The sequence below is a fragment of the Micropterus salmoides genome, unplaced genomic scaffold, assembly GCF_014851395.1.
Source record: "Micropterus salmoides isolate LMB-PRFRI ecotype aquatic unplaced genomic scaffold, ASM1485139v1 Ms_hic_scaffold_11, whole genome shotgun sequence".
Lineage (NCBI taxonomy): Eukaryota > Metazoa > Chordata > Actinopteri > Centrarchiformes > Centrarchidae > Micropterus > Micropterus salmoides.
The window spans coordinates 3,293,919-3,320,861 of record NW_024040152.1 but is presented as its reverse complement, the minus strand read 5'-3'; the positions used below and the strand labels follow the sequence as shown (position 1 = coordinate 3,320,861).

Here is a 26,943-nt window from a genome sequence, read left to right as displayed (position 1 = left end):
TCATGACCTTCATGACCAAAATAATTTTTTTCCTGAACTATAAAAAGGGCCAGTGGTGAAAGAGTTAACCTTAGAAATGACATCACTGCCCTCATCTGCCCTTTCCCATCTCTTCCAGTGTTCCTACTCCAACCCTCATCTCCTCTCCCCTCCCTCTCCAGCCTTCAGTCTCCTCCCTCTCCATCCCTCCTCCCCATGTGCCCAGCCCCTTCATTAACTTTAGTATGAAAGGGAAGCCTCTTGCTGGCAGTCACACTACCAGAGCCCCACAGGAGCCTCACTCACAGAGAAAAGCCCCGCACACACTGACTCAGGCCTGGACACGGGGATACAGTGTGCTGCCAAATCATAATCACTTTACCTCTGAGTGACGCCTTGCTTTGCTAAATCTCTTTATTTTCTACCACAGACATGGAGCTCCACAGTCTGCATAGAACCTTTCATCACAGCCACCTGGGTGAGGAGAAGCACCAGATGCTGAACCTGAACAGACGCCTGGAGACCTACCTGAGCCGGGTCAAACTCCTGGAAGAGGAAAATGCACTGCTTGCAAAAGAGCTCCACGGTCTGAGACGCAGCAATCAGGGAGCCTCAATACGAAGGAAGGGTCTGGAGGAAGAGCTGCGGAAGGCGAGGCTGGAGGTGGATGTAGCCTGGAGGGACAGGGTCCACGCAGAGCTGGAGGTCGGCAGGCTGACCGAGGAGGTCCAAGCCCTGGACCTGCAGAGGCAGAGGGAGGCTCGGGACCAGGTAAAAGCCAAGACAAAACTGGACCAAAGCAGGAAGGAGCTGGAGGAGGAACAGAGGGCACAGATCTGGCTGAGGGAGAAGGTCAGAAATTGTGAAAATAACTGTTGTAATTTGGGGAACTTCGACCGTGTGAAAATAATCTTCACATGCAGTTTCTTGTGAAACGTGCAATCTCTCACAGTGTATGGTGTCTCTTTAGTAGCGTCACATGGTGAAAATAGAAACAAGTCACAAACCACAGGGGAAGGTGAACAGTTGATAATCAGCATCTGCATGACTTGTGGGAGAAAATGCAGTTAGTGTTTCTTCTATTGCATGTCAATGACATGGCTGGTCAATTCTTTAAAGACTTTTTACAGAACAATTAGATTTTATTCTCTTAACATTTGATCAAACCACAGAATGGCAGTGGCACAGAGAATGTGTGTTTTTACCCATGATACTTCACTGTGAGAAACCTTTCTCATATCTTTTTTTTAACCACTTTCTTTTCCTATTTCACTTGCTGTTTTGGCAGGAGCACTTGGAGGGCCTTGAGGCAGACAAAGAGGAGCTGGGCCAGCAGACTGATTGTCTCCCTCTGGAGAACCAACTCCTGCTGCAGCTGAAGATGTCTCAGGGCCCGGAGGTGGCAACGCACAGGTACGCTGCACTGTCAGCTGCTTTTATAAAGAAAACCAATAGAGGATGGAGATAACAACCATTAATAGATTTTTTATACCTGATTATGCTTTGCAGGGTTAAGTGGTCTGGAGCCTATCCCACCATGCAGTAGGTGAGAGGAGGGTATGAGGGAAAGTCACATACTCTTATATATACTTACAGTACATACTTATACAGACTGACTTCAAGGTAAAGACAAGGTCCCTGAGCAAAGCAGTCACCATCTCTACCCCCTTGTACATTTATAGTTACATATATTGATCCAGGGCCGATCATTCACCGATCAATACGAAGAAAAGATGTACGATTCCATCCAGAAGGTCACACTGTATTTGTATTCTAAAAATGAACAAGATGAGACAGTCGATATCAATCTAATGTCTGTGTATGAAGGATAGAGCTGGAGATGGGATACATTTAGCCGAGCTTAGCATTAAGACAGGACATTTATTTATTTATAAGGACAACACACATTAATCAACATTACTGTAAATGTGCCAGTGTTAGCCAGCAGACAGTGTGGAAACCCTTTGCCTGGCTCTGTCTGAAAAACAAATACACCTATCAATCCCTCACTAGCTCACTAATTAGACATTTGTCTCATGATTCTTTATATGTACACAAATTTTAGGGGGAGCTGTGTGTTAGAGCTGTTCCTCACAAAACTAAGTTGTAAGCAAATGTTTTGCAGTCACAGGGTAACTCAAGATATGAAAGTATAACAATAACAAGAGCATCACCAGAGATACCAGTGATTACCTGCTATATTACAAAACTAAAATCAAACATCTGACATATTATATCTAACTAAGGAGAAAAACATACTGTCCTCCTAAAAATGTAAAAGCTATTTTATACACAGGAGGAATCAGTGATGTGTTTCATGTATCCTCATCATGAACAGCCTCAGTGTCACAGCTGAGAAGAAACAATGTGTACCAAAGTACAGTCTTTGTCTTTTTAACACAAACTCAGCAACATTAACACATGCAGCATCATTTCAGAGTCAAACTGCCATAAAGAGGCCAACGTTTGACCTGCAAGAAAGAAAGAAAGCACCTGTGCAACAGTAACAGAACAGAAAATATTAGAACTTATCACAAAATATTACAATATCATATTATTTATCCCAACCTAATGATTGCTTTGAAACAAGTAAAACAAAGAGACACAACTTAACCATCACTTGTATAAATATTATATACGCCAGAATACAAAAAGTAACCAAACACTGGAACATTCTCTTGAGAACAAATAATGCACCTGTTGGCCAATCAGGAGAAACAATGTAAAATGTCACATTCAGGAAACTGGTCTTGTTGTTCCCTTTCATCCATCTGCTGACACACAAATCATAAGCTCTACATTTCTAACAAAGAAGAAGAAAAGCACATCCAAGTTATTAATAATTAACACTTTGGTTTCTCTTTAGGTCAGTGACTGTATTTTCCTAAATGCTGGTGTCAGTAGTCAGTCTCACAGTACCGATATAATCCAGCATCTAACTGCACGTACACATTGGATCTGACTGTCTTTTTTTTTGCAGTGACACACAAACACACACCGACCCCTTTTGTTTTTAAACACACGCATTGTTTTTGAAAGAAATAATCTGTGTAGTAGAAGTCTTCATACTTTAATTTTTATAATCCAGTTGATATCATCTTCCATGTAATGAATCTTTACAGAGTCCCCAGTAACCTTCTCAAGTATGACTGCAGTGTTTAAAGAGATAAAGCCTTCTTTTTGCAGAACCATCTGTTTCTGGCACCACAGCTCACTGATTTCCATCCTTCTCTCTGGACAGAAATTACACACTGACCGTTGGTAGCAGGTTGTTGTATCCAGGAGCTGAGGGAAGAACATGATGTTTAGATGCAGGCTGATAGATTTTATGCTTCAAAATGTTTATGAATGTGTCTCTTACTTTTCAGTCAGAACACTTCCATCGACCCACTTCCATTTCCCATCTTCAGCTCTCAGACCAATCCAGTATCCCTTGGTTCCTGAACTGCCCCAACTTTTATCATTGATGAATGTCTGACAACAGAGAGAGAGTTATCAGATATTTAAACACTATACTTAAATTAACACACTGCGGCCTACAGACTCAGTGTGTTCAGACCTACAGAGAATACATATTCAATTTATAGATTGAAAAATGTTCAGTTTACTGAAGATTACCTTCTCCGTTTGATCAGCTATAACAACCAAATCTGAAATCTTTCCTCTGCAGTTTTCTCGAGCTTCTTCCCAGGTTTTCTGACCAGAAACATCAGGGTCATGAATCCCATAGCAGCTGGACTGGGAGTGTAACCAGCCATCCTGACAAGCTTTACACTGTCTGTCTGAAACAACAGAGACAAACCAATAAATATTGTTACTGCATTATGTTATTTTATTTTTTTTTACATTAATAACAGGATCTGAACATACTTTGGTTTTGTGGTTTTGGGCAGTAGGCATCAATGCTCCACTGAGCTCGACTGACGTTGAGCTCATTCTCCATCATCTCGTTCTGGTTTTCTGCAGACAGCTTGGCGTTTTGTGATTTCAGGTTCTGGTTTTCTGCAGTCAGCTTGGCGTTGTGTTCAGAAATGACAGAGGTAACTACAGTAACAGACAGTGATAGGAAAAGCTTATTTAAATAACACATTTTATACAAAAACTGTTAAAGAAGTGCTTACATGATCATAAAAGTCATCTTTTAAATCACTTCTCAAGACATGCCTTTACAAAAAGTGTTATTAATTTTAGTGCATCTGTCCACTTCTATCTCATCCTACAGTATATGCCCCTTTTTATTGTCTCATTGTTGTGGAATCTTATTTTTTAACTTTATATCATTTTAAATTGCTTGATTTAATTTGCATCTGTCTGTCCTCTCTGACTGTGTAACCCTGTTTTATTAAGCGCTGTACTGAGGATAGGTTCACATGTCTCTAATCTTCCTCTTTGTGTTCCCATCACTCCTCTGCAGCTCAGCACAGAGTGTGTGTGTTTGTGTTTGAACTGACATAACATAACTTAACATAGAAGGTACTCACAGTAGATACGAAGGGCCATGATCACTGACAGAATCACCCAGCACACTGCCACTGCTGGAAAAGACGGAGTGAAGGCAGATCAAACATGCTAATGCTAAAATTGAATGTTACATGCAGAAGAATAACAGAAGAGATCAAGAGAAGAATATGTTGAGCACACTGGGGAGAAAAAAATCATGATTCTAAATATGTATTTTATAATCAATTTAAACATTGTAAAAGTAACTGCTGGCAGCCATGCAAAGCACCAGAGGAAGTTGAGAATCTGCATGTTTCAGCATATTAGAAAGTATCCCACTGGCAGATAAAAAAACAGTTTCTGAGTTTTTTTGTTCATTCTGAAAAAGAACATTAAGCAGCAGACCTATATGAGGGCTGAAAGGGAAATGTTTAAATAAGTTTAGTGTGCCAGTTTTATATTTCACAGAAAGTGTGTGGCTTTTAGTTCTGCTTTGAAGTTGTGACAGAGTTGTTGTTTGACTAGCAGCTAATGCTGAGTTGTAAGAGGAAGCCTCCTCGTCAAAGCTTTTATGCCCACACTGTTTTTCAAACATCTTCTCACGCTGCTGCACCGTTCATGAACATTTCAACAGTGACTTTTTATCATGATCAATTATCTTTCTGCTGAATCTGATGACCCATTAGACAAACAAAAACAAGAGTTCCTCAATTTAAAAACATATATTAAATCTTATTTTTCCCTGCGCAGAGTGGAACAATCCTAATGCAAAAGGATGGAATTGGGTTCTAAATTTGGTCTAGAAAAGGGCACATTATTCCACTGCCTTTGAAAGAATTGTGGAAAGATCACACAAACTATATCTGAGATTATCTCAAAAATGAAATAGCTTGGCTGTCCTCTGATATTCATCCTTCGACTATTCCCACCCGAGTTAAGACTGTCAGGTGCAAAAAGATACTCACTACAGACTAAGCACTGTGTTACAATCACCTAGAAGAGCACGGAGGCACCTAAGGTGGGACATTGGTTAAATAGCCTTTCTCACTGCCTAGCCATGGAAAACGTTATTTTAAAATATGGGGACAACTAATCACATTTCTTGAGTCACCTAGGATGTTAGCTGAGTATCTGAAATTGATTATTGTATAGACAGAAAGATGTAATGTTTGTACTTAAGAATTGTGATTTTTTAATGTTGATATGAAGACGTGTATGCAGTGTATTCATTCTGAAAAACCCAATAAATATAAATAAAAACTCAGGTGGTTCTCGAGTGAATCAGAAGCAGACAAAACCTTGTCTTACCTGCAGATGCTTGAACAGTAGAATTATTTTAATTACCTGTTGCCTTCAGCGGTTTTCTGTTCATCCTGAATAAATGTTTAAAATCCGGCTGCAGTCCTGTGTGAGGGTTTAAGGAAAGTCTCAAGCTGCAATAGTTACTGTTGTTTCAAAGGCATTTGGTCTTTAGTGTACTTCTGCTTTTAGGTCTTGACAGTATCACCCATGGGCGCCATATAGGGGGGAAAAGTTAGGACAATTCCAAGGGCCCCTGACTGACAGGGGGCCCAAAGAATAATTACAAACTAATATCAAATTATTTTATATTATACATGATATAAACCATCATCAGTGAGTATAAATATATTCAAATATAATATTAAAATGAATGATCTCTTTGTTTTTACTTGTTTTTGGCAGTAAAAGTTAAAAATCCCCATTGACCAAAAACTAAACCTTCATATTGGCCGACCACCCCCCTGTATCTGCACGAAATGGTTTGGTCCTGCCTTAGTGCACTCATCATTTCAAGTACCGCCTTTTTTTACCTACGTAATATTGTGAAAATCAGGAACATGCTGTCTAAAAATGATGCAGAAAAACTAGTCCATGCATTTGTTACTTCTAGGCTGGATTACTGCAATTCCTTATTATCAGGCTGCTCGAAAAAGTCCATTAAGACTCTTCAGCTGATTCAGAATGCTGCAGCTCGTGTTCTGACAGGAACCAGGAAAAGAGATCATATTTCTCCTGTTTTAGCTTCTTTGCATTGGCTTCCAGTAAAATCCAGAATATAATTTAAAATCATTCTTCTTACCTACAAAGCTCTTAATGGTCAGGCACCATCTTATCTTAAAGAGCTCATAGTATCTTACTACCCCACCAGAGCACTGCGCTCCCAGAATGCAGGGTTACTTGTGGTTCCTAGAGTCTCCAAAAGTAGACTAGGAGCCAGAGCGTTCAGCTATCAAGCTCCTCTCCTGTGGAACCAGGTTCCAGTTTGGGTTCAGGAGGCAGACACCATCTCCACATTTAAGAGTAGGCTTAAGACTTTCCTCTTTGATAAAGCTTATAGTTAGGGCTGGCTCAGGTGAGTCCTGAACCATCCCTTAGTTATGCTGCTATAGGCCTAGACTGCCGGGGGATTTCCCATGATGCACTGAGCTCCTCTCTTCTCTACTTTCTCTCCCTCTGTATGCAACCTCATCCCATTATTGCATGTTACTAACACAACTTCTCCCCTTTCTGGTAGTCTTGTGCTTTCTCGTCCCTCTCCTCTCTCCTCCTATCACTTCCTGCAGGTGTTTCTGGCTCTGGAGCTGTGGAGTCTGGATCTGTGGTTGCGGGTCACCTGCTGCCCCCGTGTTCCTGCTCGACACCCTCTGCTGCAACGACTATTGTTGCTAGTCTTATTGTTGTTGTTATAATCATTAACATTACGATTGTTACCATTAACACTACTATAAATATCTGTACCATTTTTCATTTAGTCTATAGCAACATCACCTTTACTGTCTGTACCTCTGTGTGTATATTGTGTAGGCTGCCTCCCTCCCCTCTCTCTCTCCTTACATCTCCCTCTCTCTCTCTCCTTACATCTCTCCTCACATCTCTCCCTCACATCTCCCCCCCCTCCCTCTCCCTCTCTCTCCCTCTCCCTCACATCTCCCCCCCCCCCCCCCTCCCTCCCTCCTCCCCCCCCCCCCCTCCCTCTCTCTCTCTCTCTCTCTCTCACCCTCACCCTCACCCCAACCGGTCGAGGCAGATGGCCGCCCACCCTGAGCCATGGTTCTGCTCGAGGTTTCTGCCTCTTAAAAGGAAGTTTTTCCTTGCCTCTGTCGCCTAGTGCTGCTCTTGGTGGGAACTGTAGGGCTTCTGTAAATAACATCACAGAGTACGGTCTAGACCTGCTCTTTTATGAAAAATGCTGTGAGAAAACTGTTGTTGTGATTTGGCGCTATATAAATAAAATTGAATTGAATTGAACTGAATCAGTGACAGTGTTTAGATGCAGTCAGTAGATGAAACACAGTGATCATGATGTTGCCTAGTAAACCAAAATCTGGTTTTCCAAAAAGGAATGATTGGAAAGACAAATTAAAGGATGTCAAACTGTAATCCAGTTTTTCCCCAAGACAGGTGGGCAGCCTTTAGTCTGTGAGTGGTGTTAACCTGTTGGCTTAATGTCCACAGTGAAATAAGCTAGCTAGCTGCAGACTCACTTGTAAAAGAGGTTTTAACCTCAATGTGACTTTCCTAGTTAAATAAAGGTTAAGAAGACAGGTGTTAGCCTACATTTCCTCAACATTTAATCAGTGCAGGGAAACGTTTAGCAAGATATTCATATTAAATCATTGTCCCTGCCCCTTTCAGCAGACTAACAACAGATGAGTCAGCAGCAGCCCAGTCTCCCCATAACTGTAGCCTCCCTGTCCCAGTGAAGAAGGGGAGCAACATTGTGTTAATGCCAGGGAGTCTGTGGGGATTTCTCTGTCTCTCTGTCTCTTTTTACCTTAACAAAAAAGACAATGAAATATTTCTTAATGACAGAAATTCAAACACAAACTATTTTCTCACATAATGATCATTATTCAATTCAATTCAATTCAATTTTATTTATATAGCGCCAAATCACAACAACAGTTATCTCAGCGCTTTTCATAGAGAGCAGGTCTAGACTGTACTCTATGATGTTATTTACAGAAGCCCAATAATTCCCACCAAGAGCAGCACTAGGAGACAGAGGCAAGGAAAAACTTCCTTTTAAGAGGCAGAAACCTCGAGCAGAACCATGGCTCAGGGTGGGCGGCCATCTGCCTCGACCGGTTGGGGGTGAAGGGGGGAGAGAGAGAGAGAGAGAGAGAGAGGGGAGGGAGGCAGCCTACACAATATACACACACAGAGGTACAGACAGTAAAGGTGATGTTGCTATAGATTAAATGAAAAATGGTACAGATATTTATAGTAGTGTTAATGGTAACAGTCATAATGTTAATGATTATAATAACAATAATAACAATAGGACTAGTAACAATAGTCGTTGCAGCAGAGGGTGTCGAGCAGGAACACGGGGGCAGCAGGTGACCCGCAACCACAGATCCAGACTCCACAGCTCCAGAGCCAGCAAACCTGCTGGAAGTGATAGGAGGAGAGAGGAGAGGGAAGAGAAAGCACAAGACAACCAGAAAGGGGAGAAGTTGTGTTAGTAGAAAGTCTTAAGCCTACTCTTAAATGTGGAGATGGTGTCTGCCTCCTGAACCCAAACTGGAACCTGGTTCCACAGGAGAGGAGCTTGATAGCTGAACGCTCTGGCTCCTAGTCTACTTTTGGAGACTCTAGGAACCACAAGTAACCCTGCATTCTGGGAGCGCAGTGCTCTGGTGGGGTAGTAAGGTACTATGAGCTCTTTAAGATAAGATGGTGCCTGACCATTAAGAGCTTTGTAGGTAAGAAGAATGATTTTAAATTCTATTCTGGATTCTATTCTATTATGAAATAATTAAAATAAAAAAACACCTTCCTGTCTGTACTGGATGCTGGACAGCAGCTTACCTCAGCCTGCATGTAAGTTACAGACTATATTAAAATAATCCAATTTGATAGGTTCTTTTAGATTGAATTATGGCCGTTAAATGACATCTATAGATACAGACTTTATTTTTCCCATCATGAAGGGCAATTTAATTTATTTTTAATAGTGAACTGCATCCTGTATGCAGACTTGCATGTACAAATCACCAGCAGTAAATATTGTGCTAGTACTAATATTGAACTACAAAAAGCCAGACACTTGCAAGCCTTTAATTAGAGTGATGTAAAGCTTTTGATGGGACAGTTAAGTCCTAGAGAAGTGGTGTCATGCGGGTGGATTTCCGACGTGGGGGGTCACACAGTCACTCCCACTTTGGCGTGTTGAAAAATTGTAGTCTTGTCAAAATGCATCTGAAATAACAAACAAATTGCAATTTGACACTTTGACACTAGTCTGTCTAGCCTATTGTCCTGCACATTACTGACCGACTACACTGTAAACAAGAAGACGCTGTGGAGATTGAACGATAGCGGATTGGCCATCTGTAGCACCGAAGGCTGTTTTTGCCTGCTGTTAATTTTAAAGTTGACCAGCGGCAGCGATGAAATAGTGATCTTTTTTAATAGCAGGTGAATCCAGACTATGGGGTGTGGATAATGCCACGGATAACCTACCAAAGGAGACCGTCGTGTGACAGCTACGTGTGGATGGGCTACTCCGTCGCCAGTACTCAAAGTCGTTGATGAGCTCGTCGTCGTCAGGCTTGAATTTTTTCGCACAAACTACTTCTTCTTTTTTATTTAACTAGCCAAGAGATGCATTACGTCCACCAGCTGGACTGGAGTGTGGAAGCAGATTGTTTTCAATACAAGGAGTAAATGCCAACATGTTCCAGCATTTTTGTCATTAAAAGTGTTGCTGTAAAAATACTTGAAAGTACAAGAATACATTTTACACAAAAATATAAAAGGAGGGTAATCTTTTAAGCAATATTATTATATGGATATCCTATTTATCCAAGATATTAATCAACTTAATTATATGTTATGTCAGCTGAGAATTTTGTACTTTAAAAAAAACTGTACTTTAGCTTTGTTAGTATGTCTTTGTCGAACATTTTAAAAGGTTCTTTTGTAAATCAAACCAAAAGGAAGCGTATAAAATATCTAGAAATATGTTCAATATATTCCCCTCCCAATCCCAAAACGTTTACGGTTGTAAAATAAAAAGGATCTTTAAACGGTTTTGACCAGGGTTCAATGACCTCCTTGAGGCATAACAGTTTCATGCCTTCTCATTTTTACAGAGGAAGTTGGAAGTTGGCGAGAGTTGCTGGCAAAAGAAATTGTGGATGTCGCTGTTGCCCTGGAGGAGCACATCATTATGTACAACCTCAAAAATGTTGCTAATACCTTTGCAATAGCATAAACTATCCCAAATAAGTATACATTTGCTCATACAAAAACTTTTCATGAACATCAGTAGCAGCAATTGTTCAGCCAAAGGACTGAATGGACTCCGAAACTAGATGCTTCAAGGAAAGTGTAGAGACAACTTGGCCAAGTTAATGGCAGCTATCACTGTTTCTGTTGGTCTGCTTTGAACTCATTTATACACTAAAAGTACATCACACTCAATCTCACAAACCAAACATACCGCCATGCCCGCATACACGTCACATGATTAAACATTCAGCACAAGGCCTATTCTGACAAGATAAGGGCCTGTAAAAATCACATACAACATTAATACGATGTCAAAATGTTCTGAACAAGGTTTTATTATGTTTAGTTCAGTTAATAGTCTATATAATCTGCTAATTAAAAGTTATTCTAGTGTATTTGTAGCTCATTACAAAGGCTATGGCTCCATCTAGTGGATGAAATCTGCAATGGCCTTTCCTTCCAGAAACTTTGTTAGCTTTGGACCTTGTCTTTTATTAGGCTGCAAAAACTCAATTAATTGTGGGGTTTCCCTATTTAAATATTACATTGAATTTGATTTTGCATTTATGTTTTAATAGACTATAGCCATAACATCAAAAATATAACTGGTAATATTTGGAATTTCATTGACCAGCCTACAGGCCATGAAATGATGCTACATTGTTGCATTATGGATATCAGAGCCATCACAGCCTCCCATCCTTAATTTGTTAAATGGGATAATATATACACTGCTCAAAAAAATAAAGGGAACACTTAAACAACACAATGTAACTCCAAGTCAGTCACACTCCTGTGAAATCAAACTGTCCACATAGGAAGCAACACTGATTGACAATCAGTTTCACATGCTGTTGTGCAAATGGAATAGACAACAGGTGGAAATTATAGGCAATTAGCAAGACACCCCCAGTAAAGGAGTGGTTCTGCAGGTGGTGACCACAGACCACTTCTCAGTTCCTGTGCTTCCTGGCTGATGTTTTGGTCACTTTTGAACACTGGCGGTGCTTTCACTCTAGTGGTAGCATGAGACGGAGTCTACAACCCACACAAGTGGCTCAGGTAGTGCAGCTCATCCAGGATGGCACATCAATGCGAGCTGTGGCAAGAAGGTTTGCTGTGTCTGTCAGCGTAGTGTCCAGAGCATGGAGGCGCTACCAGGAGACAGGCCGGTACATCAGGAGACGTGGAGGAGGCCGTAGGAGGGCAACAACCCAGCAGCAGGACCGCTACCTCCGCCTTTGTGCAAGGAGGAGCAGGAGGAGCACTGCCAGAGCCCTGCAAAATGACCTCCAGCAGGCCACAAACGTGCATGTGTCTGCTCAAACGGTCAGAAACAGACTCCATGAGGGTGGTACGAGGGCCCGACGTCCACAGGTGGGGGTTGTGCTTACAGCCCAACACCGTGCAGGACGTTTGGCATTTGCCAGAGAACACCAAGATTGGCAAATTCGCCACTGGCTTCAGTCCAGGTCTGGGAGGAGATCCCTCAGGAGACCATCCGCCACCTCATCAGGACCATGCCCAGGCGTTGTAGGGAGGTCATACAGGCACATGGAGGCCACACACACTACTGAGCCTCATTTTGACTTGTTTTGAGGACATTACATCACAGTTGGATCGGCCTGTAGTGTGGTTTTCCACTTTGATTTGGAGTGTGACTCCAAATCCAGACCTCCATTGGTTGATAAATTTGATTTCCATTGATAATTTTTGTGTGATTTTGTTGTCAGCACATTCAACTATGTAAAGAAAGGAGTATTTAATTATTTCATTCATTCGGATCTAGGATGTGTTATTTTAGTGTTCCCTTTATTTTTTGAGCAGTCTATTTTCCCCATATTTGATGCTGCCATAAATGTTTTGTTTTCAAATGTTAACCATGTTAAAAAGTGAGAGGCAGTTTAACTGGCCGAGGGGTGGCGCTGCAGATTAAAACATGAGAACAAATCCAAAGTATCAGAACAGCATCAAACCTTACTAAACAACTGTAGCCGGAAATGGCAAAGGAAGACATGTCCACATAAAAAACACACAAAGCAACAAAATGAATATTATTCAACATATAGCTGAGCTTTTTACAGAAAGTATTCAGATGTAACCCCCAATGTAATCAAAAATAATTTCATAAGTAATTGTGATTTAATTACATATTGTTCCAGTAGGCCTAACTGTAACTGATAACACTTACATTTATTTTGTAATTAAATGACTTGACTAAATTGCATGTAACTAGTTACTCCCCAACACTGCCTGAAGTTGAACATTAAATGGTCTTCTTCACACAACACATGCACAAGTTATCATCATTGTGATGTTGCAGACCTTTGCTTGACGAAGTTTTCTCTAACTGGACCTCTTAGAATTTTAATTGAATACCCCTGATTTAAAGTGTAGAACCAAAGGAACCCTTAAACATTCACAATGTCATCCTTCATCCCATGTTTTTAACATCTTGGTTGATAAACAAATATCATGCTTACGGTGTATATTTTTAGTCATAGGTTGTGAGCGTGTAAAACATGCTCACGAGCAAATCATGTTATTCCACACGCACAAAAATTAACCTTCCCGCGCGCACGATCACAACCAGAGCCCTTTAAATAAGAGAGTTACGACACTCTTTGATCTCGCCGGCACGCAATCACGTGCTCCATGCAGCTCTCAGTAGTTCCAACAATCCGCAACCACTTCGAACAGTTTCAGGCGGGACAGAAACCAGATATTAAGGCATAATGTGTTTTGATTACTATCCTCAGAAGGGGTGGTCGGATGCTAGGGATGGGTATCGCTATTCGGTACCTTTATGGTATCTACCGAAGCAGCTCGGTATCGAGTAGAATCGAAACGCCTCCAGTCAAACCAGTACTTCAATCGATACCTATGCATACTTTTTGTAACCAGATCACGGCAAAAAAACACGCAAGCGACACACCGAAAGAAAGAGAAGAGCACGCCTTTTTTCTCCTTTATGCCTGCACCATAAACTGTTTAAAAAAGGCCTGCAGGCGCCGAGTCCATGCGTGATTTTAACAGCCGCTCACCTTCGGCTGCGGTCTCAGGCATGTTCGTCACTGTTGCAAGTTTATCACCACAAGCTTGGCTTTCTGTTGGTTTCATCTTTTGTTCATTTAACACTTCTCTGTACATTTTTATTTGCAATTCACATCACCTGCCACTGATTCATTGCTGCGTTCCATCACATCAATTAAACACTTTTGTGGCGCAGCAGCGATCAGCTGATTTTACTCACGGAGCCTCTGGCTGAAGCTGCTTCAGGTGTAGTTGGTTTGATCGGCTGGACGTACAGCCTCTCCTTTCCTCTGTTTGAGTCTTTAGTGTAGAGTTTAAACAGACTGCTTTCTTGTTTTATACTTCTGTCATCTTTTTGGAGGTTTGTGTCTCACCACTAATGGAAACAGCACTTGCGGAGATCTTTATTGATCAAAAGTTAACAAAATCATTTTCCGTTGTTTACTTTCAACACACGTATCAAAAAAATACCTTAAATTCGTTTCCATCAACTTATTTGGTCACTACACTATTTCATTCCTCTTTCATTCAAATGTAAAAAACTCCCAAGCTGTAGTCTTTCCCCTTATAGGCTAATACTACCAGTGAGGATGACCTAATTAGGATGAGGAGCGATGATACAATTTCCCAATACTTTTTATGTAGCAGGTATTTGAAACAAGAAAAAATAAAATAGATCACATTGCTTGTCCAAAACAACAATACAAATAATAATAGGCTACCAATCAACTACTAACAGGTGGCATTTTATGCAAGGTATCGAATGAAACACTCAATGGGTATCGGTATCACTTTAAGCGTACTGATTTTGGTACTGGTATCGTAAAATTTTAAATGATACCCAACCCTATTGGATGCTGAGGCAGTGAGGACACTGCTATATATACGGTACACGTATCGGTAGCAACATCCTATTGGTCGGCTACATGCACGATTCAAGAGTTAGTGGGCGAGTACTTGTGTGTGATTGGGTGTGACTAGAGGGTTCCGCCTGTGCTAAAGAACTACGGTTAATATATCACTGCTTTCGTTTTGGAGCTGCAGATTAAAACAATCAGTTTTAGGAAATGGTAACTGTAGTTAAACATCATTGACATATAATTAAAAAAGGCAATTCCAGTGGATTACAGTTGGTAAAAGGATTCAAATTTGAAAGTAAATTTCTCATTTCAGATGACACAATAACTCTCAACAGTTGACCAATTTAATAGAAGGGATAGGACACAGTATCTGATCCATACCAATAAAGTGATGCATTTTAAAATATCCTTTTTCTTGATTTAAAAAATATAAAGTATTCAAAAAACTGAACTTACCTTCAGATGGGAAAAGCTTGTTAGTTTTGAATACAACTGAAGCACAGTTGACCTCCTCCTTCGCCATCACTACAGTCTTTCTGTTGAGTTCTGACTTGTTGAAGGAGAATAACCACTGTTTTTAAACCACAGAGCGTCCTCATATGAGAACCTGTTGTTTTCACACTTGACTGATGCAACTTCCGACACAGTTTCATACTTTTTCTAACTAGAAGTTGTTAGTTTAACTTTGCATAGACAGTGGATGTACTGCCAGTTATACACCGACTGGTACGTCTCCTGTTTCTTTATGGTCATGTAGCAAACTACTTACTGGTAATAAAGTTATGAATAATAATATTGGGAAATATTATTATTTAGCACTCGTTTGGGGCACCACCTAAAATTTGCTGTCTGCCCGAGGCTTTAGGACTCCTTGGGTATAGCTTTAATAATTACACAATTATTCACTAGTAATCAGTTAGTCAACAATTGCTAATCATTTTGAGTCAGTTTAATCAATCAGTCAGTCTCATATCAAAGTTGTGAATCCTCCGTCCAGTGACTTGGATTTAAACGGTACAATTTATTAACTAACTAAAGTGAACACACAGTGAAGTTAAATATATCAAAGACAAACAACAATAATGATTAACAACCAGAAGGAAATCAATGAGAGTAACAGAGTTTAAGGTGAATTTAGTTGGTCTATTGTGGAAAGAATTTCACAGTAAGAGAACTAAGGAAGGCAAGTTATATGCTCATAACTAAGTTAAATTTGGCTAGGCGTTTTAGGCTGAAGGATTAAAAGCTAATAATGGACATCAACTGACCACAGAATGCAGGGTTTTAGTCTTACTGCGTGTTGTCAGTTTTCCACCGTCTAGCAAAGGCTCACTGTCAGCTTGGCTTGTTCGTGTGGTCAGGGCCTCCGTGGCTTAGCACGCCACACGACTTCTCGAGCAGGTCGATGGGTTATCCGGAGTCCTTTGGCTGTGTGGTGGTTGCGGGAAAAACGCTCGCAGTAACAGGCGGTCTTTGTTGTCAGACACTTTGTTGATGAACAGCAGGATTACACAGCTGGTGAATATCTATTCACTGCCTGGTTACATAAAGTTTAAAAAGAAATAGAGTAGTACAGCTCATGAATAATTCTTGAATGTCATGTGTTATGAAAAGCTGCTGCAATATTTTCACACTCAATCTGCTAATAGGCTCTTATAGGGTTATAGGCTTTTATATTCAGAATCTTTCAGTTTTCTTCTACATGCCAAACTGCAGAAGTGTTTCCCCAAATATATTCTTAGACAACTTTTAGGGAAAATTAAACCTTGACATACTGCCTTTTGATAAAAAAGGCATTTCAATAAGTACAAAAAAGCAGAACTTTATATCAGCGTTTATATTGCTTGTCTCATATATTGTATTGTCTCATTATCAGAAGCAGAGGAGGTTTTAAAATGTGATTCATCATTGAGGCCAGGTTCAGTCATTCAGCAACACCGCTGGAGCAGGCCTTCCTCAAACTTGATCTTGGTAAATTTATTAAAATTATTTCATGTTGAAAAATGAGGACCGACAGACAAGCGATCCACTGGTAGTAACAATGGCAACGGCTCCGGTGCGCAGCTGAATCTCTGCCAGGAGCTACAACTAAAACTAACGTCGTAATATTGCGAAAATCAGGAACATCCTGTCTAAAAATGATGCAGAAAAACTAGTCCATGCATTTGTTACTTCTAGGCTGGATTACTGCAATTCCTTATTATCAGGCTGCTTGAAAAAGTCCATTAAGACTCTTCAGCTGATCCAGAATGCTGCAGCACGTGTTCTGACAGGAACCAGGAAAAGAGATCACATTTCTCCTGTTTTAGCTTCTTTGCATTGGCTTCCAGTAAAATCCAGAATATAATTTAAAATCATTCTTCTTACCTACAAAGCTCTTAATGGTCAGGCACCATCTTATCTTAAAGAGCTCATAGTACCTTACTACCCCACCAGAGCACTGCGCTCCCAGAATGCAGGGTTACTTGTGGTTCCTAGAGTCTCCAAAAGTAGACTAGGAGCCAGAGCGTTCAGCTATCAAGCTCCTCTCCTGTGGAACCAGGTTCCAGTTTGGGTTCAGGAGGCAGACACCATCTCCACATTTAAGAGTAGGCTTAAGACTTTCCTCTTTGATAAAGCTTATAGTTAGGGCTGGCTCAGGTTAGTCCTGAACCATCCCTTAGTTATGCTGCTATAGGCCTAGACTGCCGGGGGATTTCCTATGATGCACTGAGCTCCTCTCTTCTCTACTTTCTCTCCCTCTGTATGCAACCTTATCCCATTATTGCATGTTACTAACACAACTTCTCCCCTTTCTGGTAGTCTTGTGCTTTCTCGTCCCTCTCCTCTCTCCTCCTATCACTTCCTGCAGGTTTTCTGGCTCTGGAGCTGTGGAGTCTGGATCTGTGGCTGCGGGTCGCCTGCTGCCCCCGTGTTCCTGCTCGACACCCTCTGCTGCAACGACTATTGTTGCTAGTCTTATTGTTATTATTGTTATTATAATCATTAACATTATGATGGTTACCATTAACACTATTATAAATATCTGTACCATTTTTCATTTAGTTTATAGCAACATCACCTTCGCTGTCTGTACCTCTGTGTGTATATTGTGTAGGCTGCCTCCCTCCCCTCTCTCTCTCCTTACATCCCTCTCTCTCTCTCTCTCTCTCTCTTTCTCTCTCTCTCTCTTTCACTCTCTTTCTCTCTCTCTCTCTCTTTCACTCTCTTTCTCTCTCTCTTTTCTCTCTCTCTCTCTCTCTCTCTCACCCCAACCGGTCGAGGCAGATGGCCGCCCACCCTGAGCCATGGTTCTGCTCGAGGTTTCTGCCTCTTAAAAGGAAGTTTTTCCTTGCCTCTGTCGCCTAGTGCTGCTCTTGGTGGGAACTGTTGGGCTTCTGTAAATATCATCACAGAGTATGGTCTAGACCTGCTCTTTTATGAAAAGCGCTGTGAGATAACTGTTGTTGTGATTTGGCGCTATATAAATAAAATTGAATTGAATTGAATTGAATTGAACTATGTTTTCTTTATAGACTATAGAAAACAGAAGAATATATCTAGTAGAAATTACTGAAAATGTGTTTATTTTGTGCTGTTTGCTTTCTGGACACCAGAAAGATGTCCAGGTGTGTACATTGTAATCAATGTATTTTTCCTAGGCTGTAGGAGTTCTCTTTGGACTTTTTTGTTTCTGACTGGCCTCGTACAATTGTTTATGTTATGATTGGTTTGGGCCAGTGGGGTCCGGGGACCCTTAGGGGTCCTTGAGGGGTTTCCATGGGGTCCCCAGCAAAAAGGGAAATCTTTTATTTTCACTATTATTCCATCCAACACAGTGACAGAACATGTGACAATTTTGGTCATGGACTTTTTCTGTACTAAAACATCTAAACACCAAAATCAGATGGGCAAAATCTTATCAAATGGGTGTGCGTGGTCTAATTTGCATCAGTTTGGGGGTCCTTGACGTGAAAAAACAGATGCTTCAAGTCCTGTAAGATGCGAGGTGGGGCCTCTATGACTGGGCTTATTTGTCCAGCACATCCCAGAGATGCTCAATTTGGATTGAGATTTGGGAAAGTTGGAAGCCAACTCAACACCTTGAACTTGTTGTGATCCTCAAACCGTTCCTGAAGCATTTTTCCTTTTATGGCAGGGCACATTATCCTGCTGAAAGAGGCCACTGCCATCAGGGAAACCTTTTCTATGAAAGGGTGTACATGGTCTGCAACAATGTTTAGGTAGGTGGTACATGGCAAAGTAACATCCACATTACAAGATGGCAAGACCCAAGGATTCCCAGCAGGACATTGGTCAAAACATCACACTGCCTCCATCGACAGGCCTTCTTCCCATAGTGCATCTGGTGCCATGTGTTCCCAGGAAAGCGACACAAACCATGCATGTAAGTAAAAGATGGCGCAGTGAATAAGACATATGCCTTTGGTGTGAGAGACCTGGGTTCAACTCCCCACTGTGACACATCCACCAATGTGTCCCTGAGCAAGACACTAAACCCCTAGTTGCTCCAGAGGCGTGCGACCTCTGACATATACAGCAATTGTAAGTAGCTTTGGATAAAAGCATCGGCTAAATGAGCAAATGTAATGTAAAGTAGATACTGAGTGTAGTTAACTTCACCTGTCAGTGGTCATATCAGAATACAAATAACAACCAGACCCTCTTGAGAACAAGTACTGCAGCGCCCCCTTTTGGCCAATCAGTAGCAACAACGTAAACTGTGACAAACAGGAAACTGAGCAGTCTTGTTGGTCCCTTTCATCAATCTGCTGATACACAAATCATAAACACTACATCTCTAACAAAGCAGAAGAAAAGCAAATTCAGAGTTATTAATATTAAACAGTTTAGTTCCTCTTTAGGTCAGTGACTGTATTTTCCTAAATGCTGGTGTCAGTCAGACTTACAGTGCCAATATAGTCCAAGATCTAACTGCTCGTATCATTAGTGTCTGTTTTTTTGCAGTGACACACAGACACATGTTTGAAAAATTACTCACTTTGATTAAATTTTTTCATCTTTGCTATAAAAGAAAAGAAAAGAACAAGGCAGTTGATATCATCTTCCATGTAATGAATCTTTACAGAGTCCCCAGTAACCTTCTCAAGTATGACTGCAGTGTTTAAAGAGATAAAGCCTTCTTTTTGCAGATCCATCTGTTTCTGGCACCACAGCTCACTGATTTCCATCCTTCTGTCTGGACAGAAATTACACACTGACCGTTGGTAGCAGGTTGTTGTATCCAGGAGCTGAGGGATGAACATGATGTTTAGATGCAGGCTGATAGATTTTATGCTTCAAAATGTTTATGAATGTGTCTCTTACTTTTCAGTCAGAACACTTCCATCGACCCACTTCCATTTCCCATCTTCAGCTCTCAGACCAATCCAGTATCCACCGGGGCTCCAACTCTTAGTTTCAATGAATGTCTGACAACAGAGAGACAGTTATCAGATATTTAAACACTATACTTAAATTAACACACTGTGGCCTACAGACTCAGTGTGTTCAGACCAACAGTCAATACATTTTAATTTCATAAAAATGTTCAGTGTTCTCATTACCTTCTCTGTTTGATCAACTATAACAACCAGATCTGAAATCTTTCCTCTGCAGTTTTCTCGAGCTTCTTCCCAGGTTTTCTGACCAGAAACATCAGGGTCATTAATCGCATAGCAGCTGGACTGGGAGGGTAACCAGCCATCCTGACAAGGTTTACACTGTCTGTCTGAAACAACAGAGACAAACCAATAAACATCATTACTGCATTGTGATATTATTATTATTATTGATTATTTTTACTCTTAATTATGGGATCTGAACATACTTTGGTTTTCTTTTGGGCAGTAGGCATCAATGCTCCACTGAGCTCGACTGACGTTGAACTCATTCCACTTTTTCTCCATGTTCAGTATTTGTTCTGTCACGTTGTTCCTCTCTGTCTGGAGCTCCTGGTTCCGTGTCTCTAGCTGCCTGTTTTGTGATGTGACGTTCTGGTTTTCTGCAGACAGCTTGGTGTTTTGTGATGTCAGGTTCTGGTTTTCTGCAGACAGCTTGGTGTTTTGTGATGTCAGGTTCTGGTTTTCTGCAGACAGCTTGGTGTTTTGTGATGTCAGGTTCTGGTTTTCTGCAGACAGCTTGGTGTTTTGTGATGTCAGGTTCTGGTTTTCTGCAGACAGCTTGGTGTTTTGTGATGTCAGGTTCTGGTTTTCTGCAGACAGCTTGGTGTTTTGTGATGTGACGTTCTGGTTTTCTGCAGACAGGTTTGTGATGTTGCTTTTTAAGACAGTATAGGCTTGTGTCAGGTTCTCCAACTGGACTGTCAGATTGTTGTGTTCCCTCCTCAGGTTTTCATTTTCTCTTTCATGACTTAATGTAGTAACTGCAAATGGAAAATGTTCTTCTTATGTGATAGTAATAATGAAATTTTGTCTTTGTCATTTTTCCACTTTGGGAAACTTTTTTAACTTAAGGTTTTTCAGCCTTTTGGGATTTGTAGGCTCTCATTATGTTTCTCTAATTTATGAAATGAACAGACCCCATGAAAATAATATAACAAACAATCAATGTTTTCCATGTTTCCCAAGCCTTTTGGTTCCTGCTGAAGCCTTAAATATTTGACATCTAGGCACTGTAATTGTAAGGAATAATTAATCAAACAGTGAATAGTGGATTTGTTGGGCAATTTTTTTCAGCTGCCAATTTTGTGCTGTAGCTTTATGGCAGCAGGACGATGTCTGTGGGACTGACTCAAAAGATCATTGTTGTGAAGGAACATGTCCCAGTGCAACAGTGTGGCTCACTGAAGTGTTTTTAATAGTTGATGTAATTGGCACAGCAGAATAAGATATCAGGCTGTGATACACAGATATATTTGTTTGTAGGATCAATTCACTGTTGGTTTGGGGCTGATCATGAGATATGTTGACAATAAGAAAAATGCAGACTTCCCTTTTATGCATACATGTCTGTATTTTCCACTGATGCTGCGACCACCCATCCAAATTTGTCTTTGATGCTGACAAACCCAAAAGCAGGTGGTTTTAATATTTGTCCGGATGCTGCTCTGTACATTACAATGGGCAGATCTTGGACTAAATGGTTGCACATTGTTGAAAATAAAAAGCGCATAAACAAGAACAGTCTTAATAATTATTTTCTGCATACATTTCTAAATTGATTAGCGTGTCCAGAAATGAACTTTGTTCCTAACAGATTTAGAAAACAATTACTGACAGACATGTTTTGTAAAACAACCTGTTAATAGATCCTCTGGTTACGGTTTTAGTAATGTTACAGAGGAAAACTGGTGCTGTTATTCTTCAAGTTCTGCCTCATGTCTGAGTCTGAGGTACTGCATAGACTACCTGTTTTGTATACTTACTGTAGACACAGACTGCTATGATGCTCAACAGCAAAATGACACAAAGAATCCCCAAACAACAAGCCACCTGCTGATAGCAGCGACCTCTGCTGTTTGTTTTCATCTCTGGCAAAAGTCCTGCTGAGACTAAACAACACATATACTGTAAATATAACCAGTCTGAGTTATGAAGAAGAGATCTTTCAAAGTTACAGTATTTTCATTACAAAAATCCCTCTGTTTATATTAAAAAGTCAGTTAGAGACAGGAAATTACCCACTTGATTTGACTAACTCAGACTGCTAAAGGCACAAATTTGCTTTAGATAAACTTTTGAACACATTTCTACACAGAACTAAGGTTGTACATTTTGTCTCCCATCTCTTACATTCAAAGCACATTACAAAAGGATCTCTTAATGGTCAGTATTAACAGGAGGAATGATTACAGGCAGGAAAACATGTTTCAGTATTCACATGGGCACCTGATTGTTGTTTCAAGATGAGAAATTGCTTTTTTTCAGTGTGCTAAGATCATTGATTAGAATATAAGTATTTGTGGTAGTAACAGCAGTATTTATGTAGTATTATTAGTTGTAAAATGAATATTGAAGTTGAACACTTGTCTTGGGGAAACGCAGATTAATAAAAGAAAATCTTGTGATATAAATGTCTCAATATGGATTAAACCCCATAAACACTGGATCCCACTCTTCCCAGGATTCAATTTAAAGGGATCTTTTCACAAGAGCGTCAATGCCTGGGAAAGGCTGATGTCTTATTTAACTCCACAACCCCCAGTTTGTAAGGCTTAGTTAGTTATAAAGTTAAAACCACCCGCTTCGAATGTTCTCACTTGATTAATGGTGGTTATAACTGATGGCATCATCAGGTTATTGACAGAGCAGACTGCTGTTTCACAAGCTGAGCAGTAGCTACTCCTCATGACTGGGTACCCTTTAAATGGTAGTAATGGTAAAGTAGTGATCATAGTTAAAGCAGTATTAGCAGTAGGCCTATTACTAGAAACATTACAGTAATACTGAATGTTGTGCAAAGTTTTCTTCACAACTTACAGTTTATGTCAGCAGTCTGTTTGCTTGTTTCGCTTTGCTCCTTCACATTATCGTACACAGTTTGATCCTCCTTTTCAGCTGAAAGGTTAAAAAACACATGAGGTGCTAGCTGTTGAAGCTAAACTGCCACCACAGAGAAAACATTATTTCTTTTCTTTTATTAATTAATCAGAGCATTCACAAAAATCATACACGCAAAGCCAACAGATTAAGACACTGAACAAAGTTACGTGTTCTATCTCCTGGGCTGTGTGTCAGTACTGTGGACAAAGCCTACAAACACTCCCCCTAACTTAGCCAGACTCATTTGTCTATAATATAATAATAAAATTGTCCACTCAGCTTTGGGTCTGCCAAAATATTTTCTAAATTTACAACTTTAATCTCAGAAATGTAGAGTTTTTCCTCAGAATATTATTCACCGTCATGCATTTTATCTGATTAACAGGTTAGCAGCTGTTAAAAATGCCATACTTCTACTTTGTATGTTCAGTAAGTCCATTAAAAAGTGTGTGACAGTGATCCCACAGTAATATGCCCTGAATAATTTCTGTATGAGCTGCCTCTCTTCAACCTGTCTTCATCATTAGTGAGAACATGCGGTCCATTTGGAGTCTAATAGGCTAATACTAACGTTACAGATAAACTGAGGCTTATTGTTGGTAATTTCCTCTCTGCTCTGCCGGCCGGCCATTCACCGGTCTTGTGCAGAGTTTTGCGTGTGTGCCGTGCTGCTGACAACTGCATGCACGTCGCGGTTCCTCGTGGGTCTATTTAAAAAGAATATAATATTCTTTGTGTGGTTCATCAATGGTGATAAATGATCCGAATGTCCCGCGAGGTGCGCGAGTTCCCTTTTAATGGTTGTAATAATGATAAAGTAGTGGTAGTATTCGTAGCAGTAATAGCAGTATTACTAGAAATACTGAATCTTGTGTAAAAAATTTCTTTACAACTTACCGTTTGTGTCAGCAGTCTTTTCGGTTGTTTTGCTTTGCACCTTGACTTCATTGTACACAGTTTCCTCCTCCTTTTTAGCTGAAAAACACAAATCTCGTGGTTAATTACTGTAAAGTTTTCATATTTTAAAGGCTTATTGGATTTGAAATCAAACCCGGTGATGTTTGCTTTTGTTCCAGTTTCTTTTAGAATAAAAAGTAATTCAGTGTTTTCCCAAGAACTGTATTCTGTAGACCCTCTCAGGGCAGCTAAAACACAAGATGAACCAACTCTCGGAGAGTTAGCGGATCATAGATGTACGGAAGAGGGTCAGGGACAAATGTGATTTTATTCTCAGAATTCTGAGTCAGAATTCAGAACTCAAAAACACTTTTCACATATAGGGGTAGAGCGGGTTGCCTATTAATCGAAAGGTCGGCGGTTCAATCCCCGGCTCCTCCAGGCTGCGTGTCGACGTGTCCTTGGTCAACATACTGAACCCTGAATTGCCTCTGGTGGCTGTTCCACCAGTGTATGAATGTGTGTGAATGTTAGTTTCTGTTTGAGCACTTAGGCTCAATGAATGAATGATGGTGAATGCATATGTAGTGTAAAAGCGCTTTGAGTGGTTGAAAAGACTAGAAAGGCGCTATACAAATACGGAGCATTTACATGTGGCCAGTATCCTCTTCCGTATATACAAATGGGGAAACTGCATTTTATGGGGAAAAGCTTTTAAAATAACTACTTCAGTACTCTCTGATTTTAGGTAGCTGCGTCGTTAAATAAACTGGAAATACAAAAAGCAAACTGAAACCCATCGATTTACATCCAATATGTTCAATATGACATTTACATGTTTTGGAACAGCAGATTAGATATATAACTCCATCATAAAAATGTAATGTTAGTTATCTGGTAATTCCAACATTACATCATTTTACATTTTCAAACAAACACTCTGAGTTTAGGAAATGGTAACTGCAGTTAAACATCAGTGACATATAACTGAAAAGGGCCACAGGATTCCATTTGGTAAGAAGATTCAAATTTGAATGTAAAATTCTCAGTGCAGATGACACAATCGTTTTTAATAGTTTAACATTTATAGAGAACATTTTTCATATTGTGCAGTCCTCACCACAATCAACCACAGTTTAAAAAACAGCTTTTCCAAAATGTCATTCTGCTGATACTTTCTCTGGATACATCAACTTCTTTTTACCCAAGTGGTAAATGACAAGCAGAGGTTTCATGTTTAGCACAAGAAATATCACTTACAGACCGAAATACCCCATTACCCAGTAGTATCAAAACTTCTGCGCTCGTCTCATTAGATGGTCTGAAGGGGACAGCCTATCACCATATCGGCAGAACAAGAACGCAGGCTAATACACAGCCGAGGGCCAGGTGAATTTAGTTAAAATATCGTGACTTTATGCTCATTGGATTGCGATTTTATTACACCTGTAAATCAATTAAAGTTGATCCACAGGAGAAATATATCTGACAGCAATAAAGAATGCCTGAGAGCCTTACTGCCTTATATTATACATACATATTTGAATCATCACATTTCACCTGAATTTTGTGTTTCCTTTTATATAAATCAAAACATCTCCTCAATAAATTGGTGCAGAAAAATTATCAGGTGATTTCTGGGCTAACCCCCAGTGTTTCAAGAGCCTGGAAACACCCCTGCGACTCACCACTAAAGGAAAAAGCCGTCGCAGAGATCTTTCAATTCAGTTCTTCAAGATTGATCCAAATTTAACAAAACCGTTCTCTGTGGTTGACTTTCAACAAACGTATTAACAACTTAACTTAAATGACTTTTTTCACCACTCACAGTGGAAACTATTTCATTCCTCCTCTGTCGTTCAAATTCATAAAAAACAAACTCCCAAGCTGCAGTCCTTTCTGTCACGCAGTCATCTGTGTGTGGACAACCTGTAGGATGAGGAGCGATCTGATGCAAATTTCCAGTTATTTCAACCAATAAAAAAGGACAGAAAACAGATCACATTGCTTGTCCATAACAATAAAATAAAAAAATACCCATCAACTTCTATGGCTTCAACAGGTGACATTTTACGCAAGGTATTGAATGAAGTACTCTATTGGTATCGGTATCACTTTAAGGGTACTGGTTTACCACTGCATATGAGGATGATCACATACAGATCCAGCAACATGTTAGCTGGGCCTGTTGGGGCCCAGACAGACCAGTGGCTGGACGACATGATGAACATGGTGCTGCCACATAACGCCCCTAAGCACCGTCTGTAGAAATGTTTGAACAAAGACAGAGAAAATTAAAATTTAAAACTAAACATACCTTCAGGTGGGAAAAGCTTGTTAGTTTTGAAAATAACTGAGGCATAGTTGACTTCCCCCTCGGCCATCGTTCAGGTCCTTCTGTTGAGTTCTATCTGACTCGTTATACAAACAGCGAACATTCGAACATCCTCTTAAGAGAACTGGTTGTTTCCTCTGTTTAGCTGAGTCTGTCACTCACGGCCTTGAAATGAACAACAAGATGCAAATTTCTTTTCAACCAAAAGTTCTGCTTTTGGTTTAAAAGAAATTTGCATCTTTTAGTGGCTGGATATGAACTTTAAACAGTTTACAGCGTGCTCTTGTATTAACAACTAATAACAGGCTATACTCCAAACAATGTGCATACACTGAGAGGTTTGTTAATCTTTAACTTTGGGTCTTTCGTGGTGCAGTGTCAGGAAGCACAATTCACACAATAACCAAATCAACTCACCCACAGTGGTGATAGAATCGTTTTCAAGCTTGACTGACTGGACTTCTCTGTGTGGCAATTAGTGTCTGCAACAAGTCTGACGTTGCCAATTTGTTTTTGTTTTTTTACCTAAATGAAGAGCATAAGGAAGAAAATCCACCCTCCATCCTGGTCCAGGGAATGATATCTCTGCCGTCCCCAATGCTACTAAAATGAATATTCATGATCTCCAGGTGAT

At 40.3% G+C, this 26,943-nt stretch overlaps 2 protein-coding genes across 5 annotated transcripts; one reads left to right on the top strand and one right to left on the bottom strand.

Moving 5' to 3' along the window:
• The first annotated feature begins 244 nt into the window (after positions 1–244).
• On the top strand, positions 245–5,683 carry LOC119896962 (nestin-like). 3 transcript variants are annotated; one of them, XM_038710433.1, is made up of 4 exons: positions 245–831; positions 1,268–1,392; positions 1,489–1,525; positions 3,650–5,683. In XM_038710433.1, the coding sequence occupies exons 1-3, from the start codon at positions 412–414 to the stop codon at positions 1,523–1,525; spliced, it is 582 nt and encodes a 193-aa protein (XP_038566361.1). In that variant the 5' UTR covers positions 245–411; the 3' UTR covers positions 3,650–5,683. The 3 variants fall into 3 exon arrangements, with proteins under 3 accessions (XP_038566361.1, XP_038566362.1, XP_038566360.1); XM_038710434.1 differs by lacking the exon at positions 3,650–5,683 and adding an exon at positions 3,348–3,432 and having other exon boundaries at positions 245–750; XM_038710432.1 differs by lacking the exon at positions 3,650–5,683 and adding an exon at positions 3,348–3,432.
• LOC119896960 (C-type lectin domain family 10 member A-like) lies at positions 1,533–26,440 on the bottom strand. Of its 2 annotated transcripts, none has more exons than XM_038710426.1 (8): positions 26,292–26,438; positions 23,975–24,052; positions 23,015–23,092; positions 21,961–22,086; positions 20,404–20,958; positions 20,141–20,304; positions 3,341–3,453; positions 1,533–3,264 (listed from the first exon to the last, which is right to left on the bottom strand). In XM_038710426.1, the coding sequence occupies exons 1-8, from the start codon at positions 26,356–26,358 to the stop codon at positions 3,138–3,140; spliced, it is 1,308 nt and encodes a 435-aa protein (XP_038566354.1). In that variant the 5' UTR covers positions 26,359–26,438; the 3' UTR covers positions 1,533–3,137. The 2 variants fall into 2 exon arrangements, with proteins under 2 accessions (XP_038566354.1, XP_038566355.1); XM_038710427.1 differs by lacking the exons at positions 1,533–3,264; positions 3,341–3,453 and adding exons at positions 18,156–19,825; positions 19,902–20,005 and having other exon boundaries at positions 26,292–26,440.
• Positions 26,441–26,943: the final 503 nt, after the last annotated feature.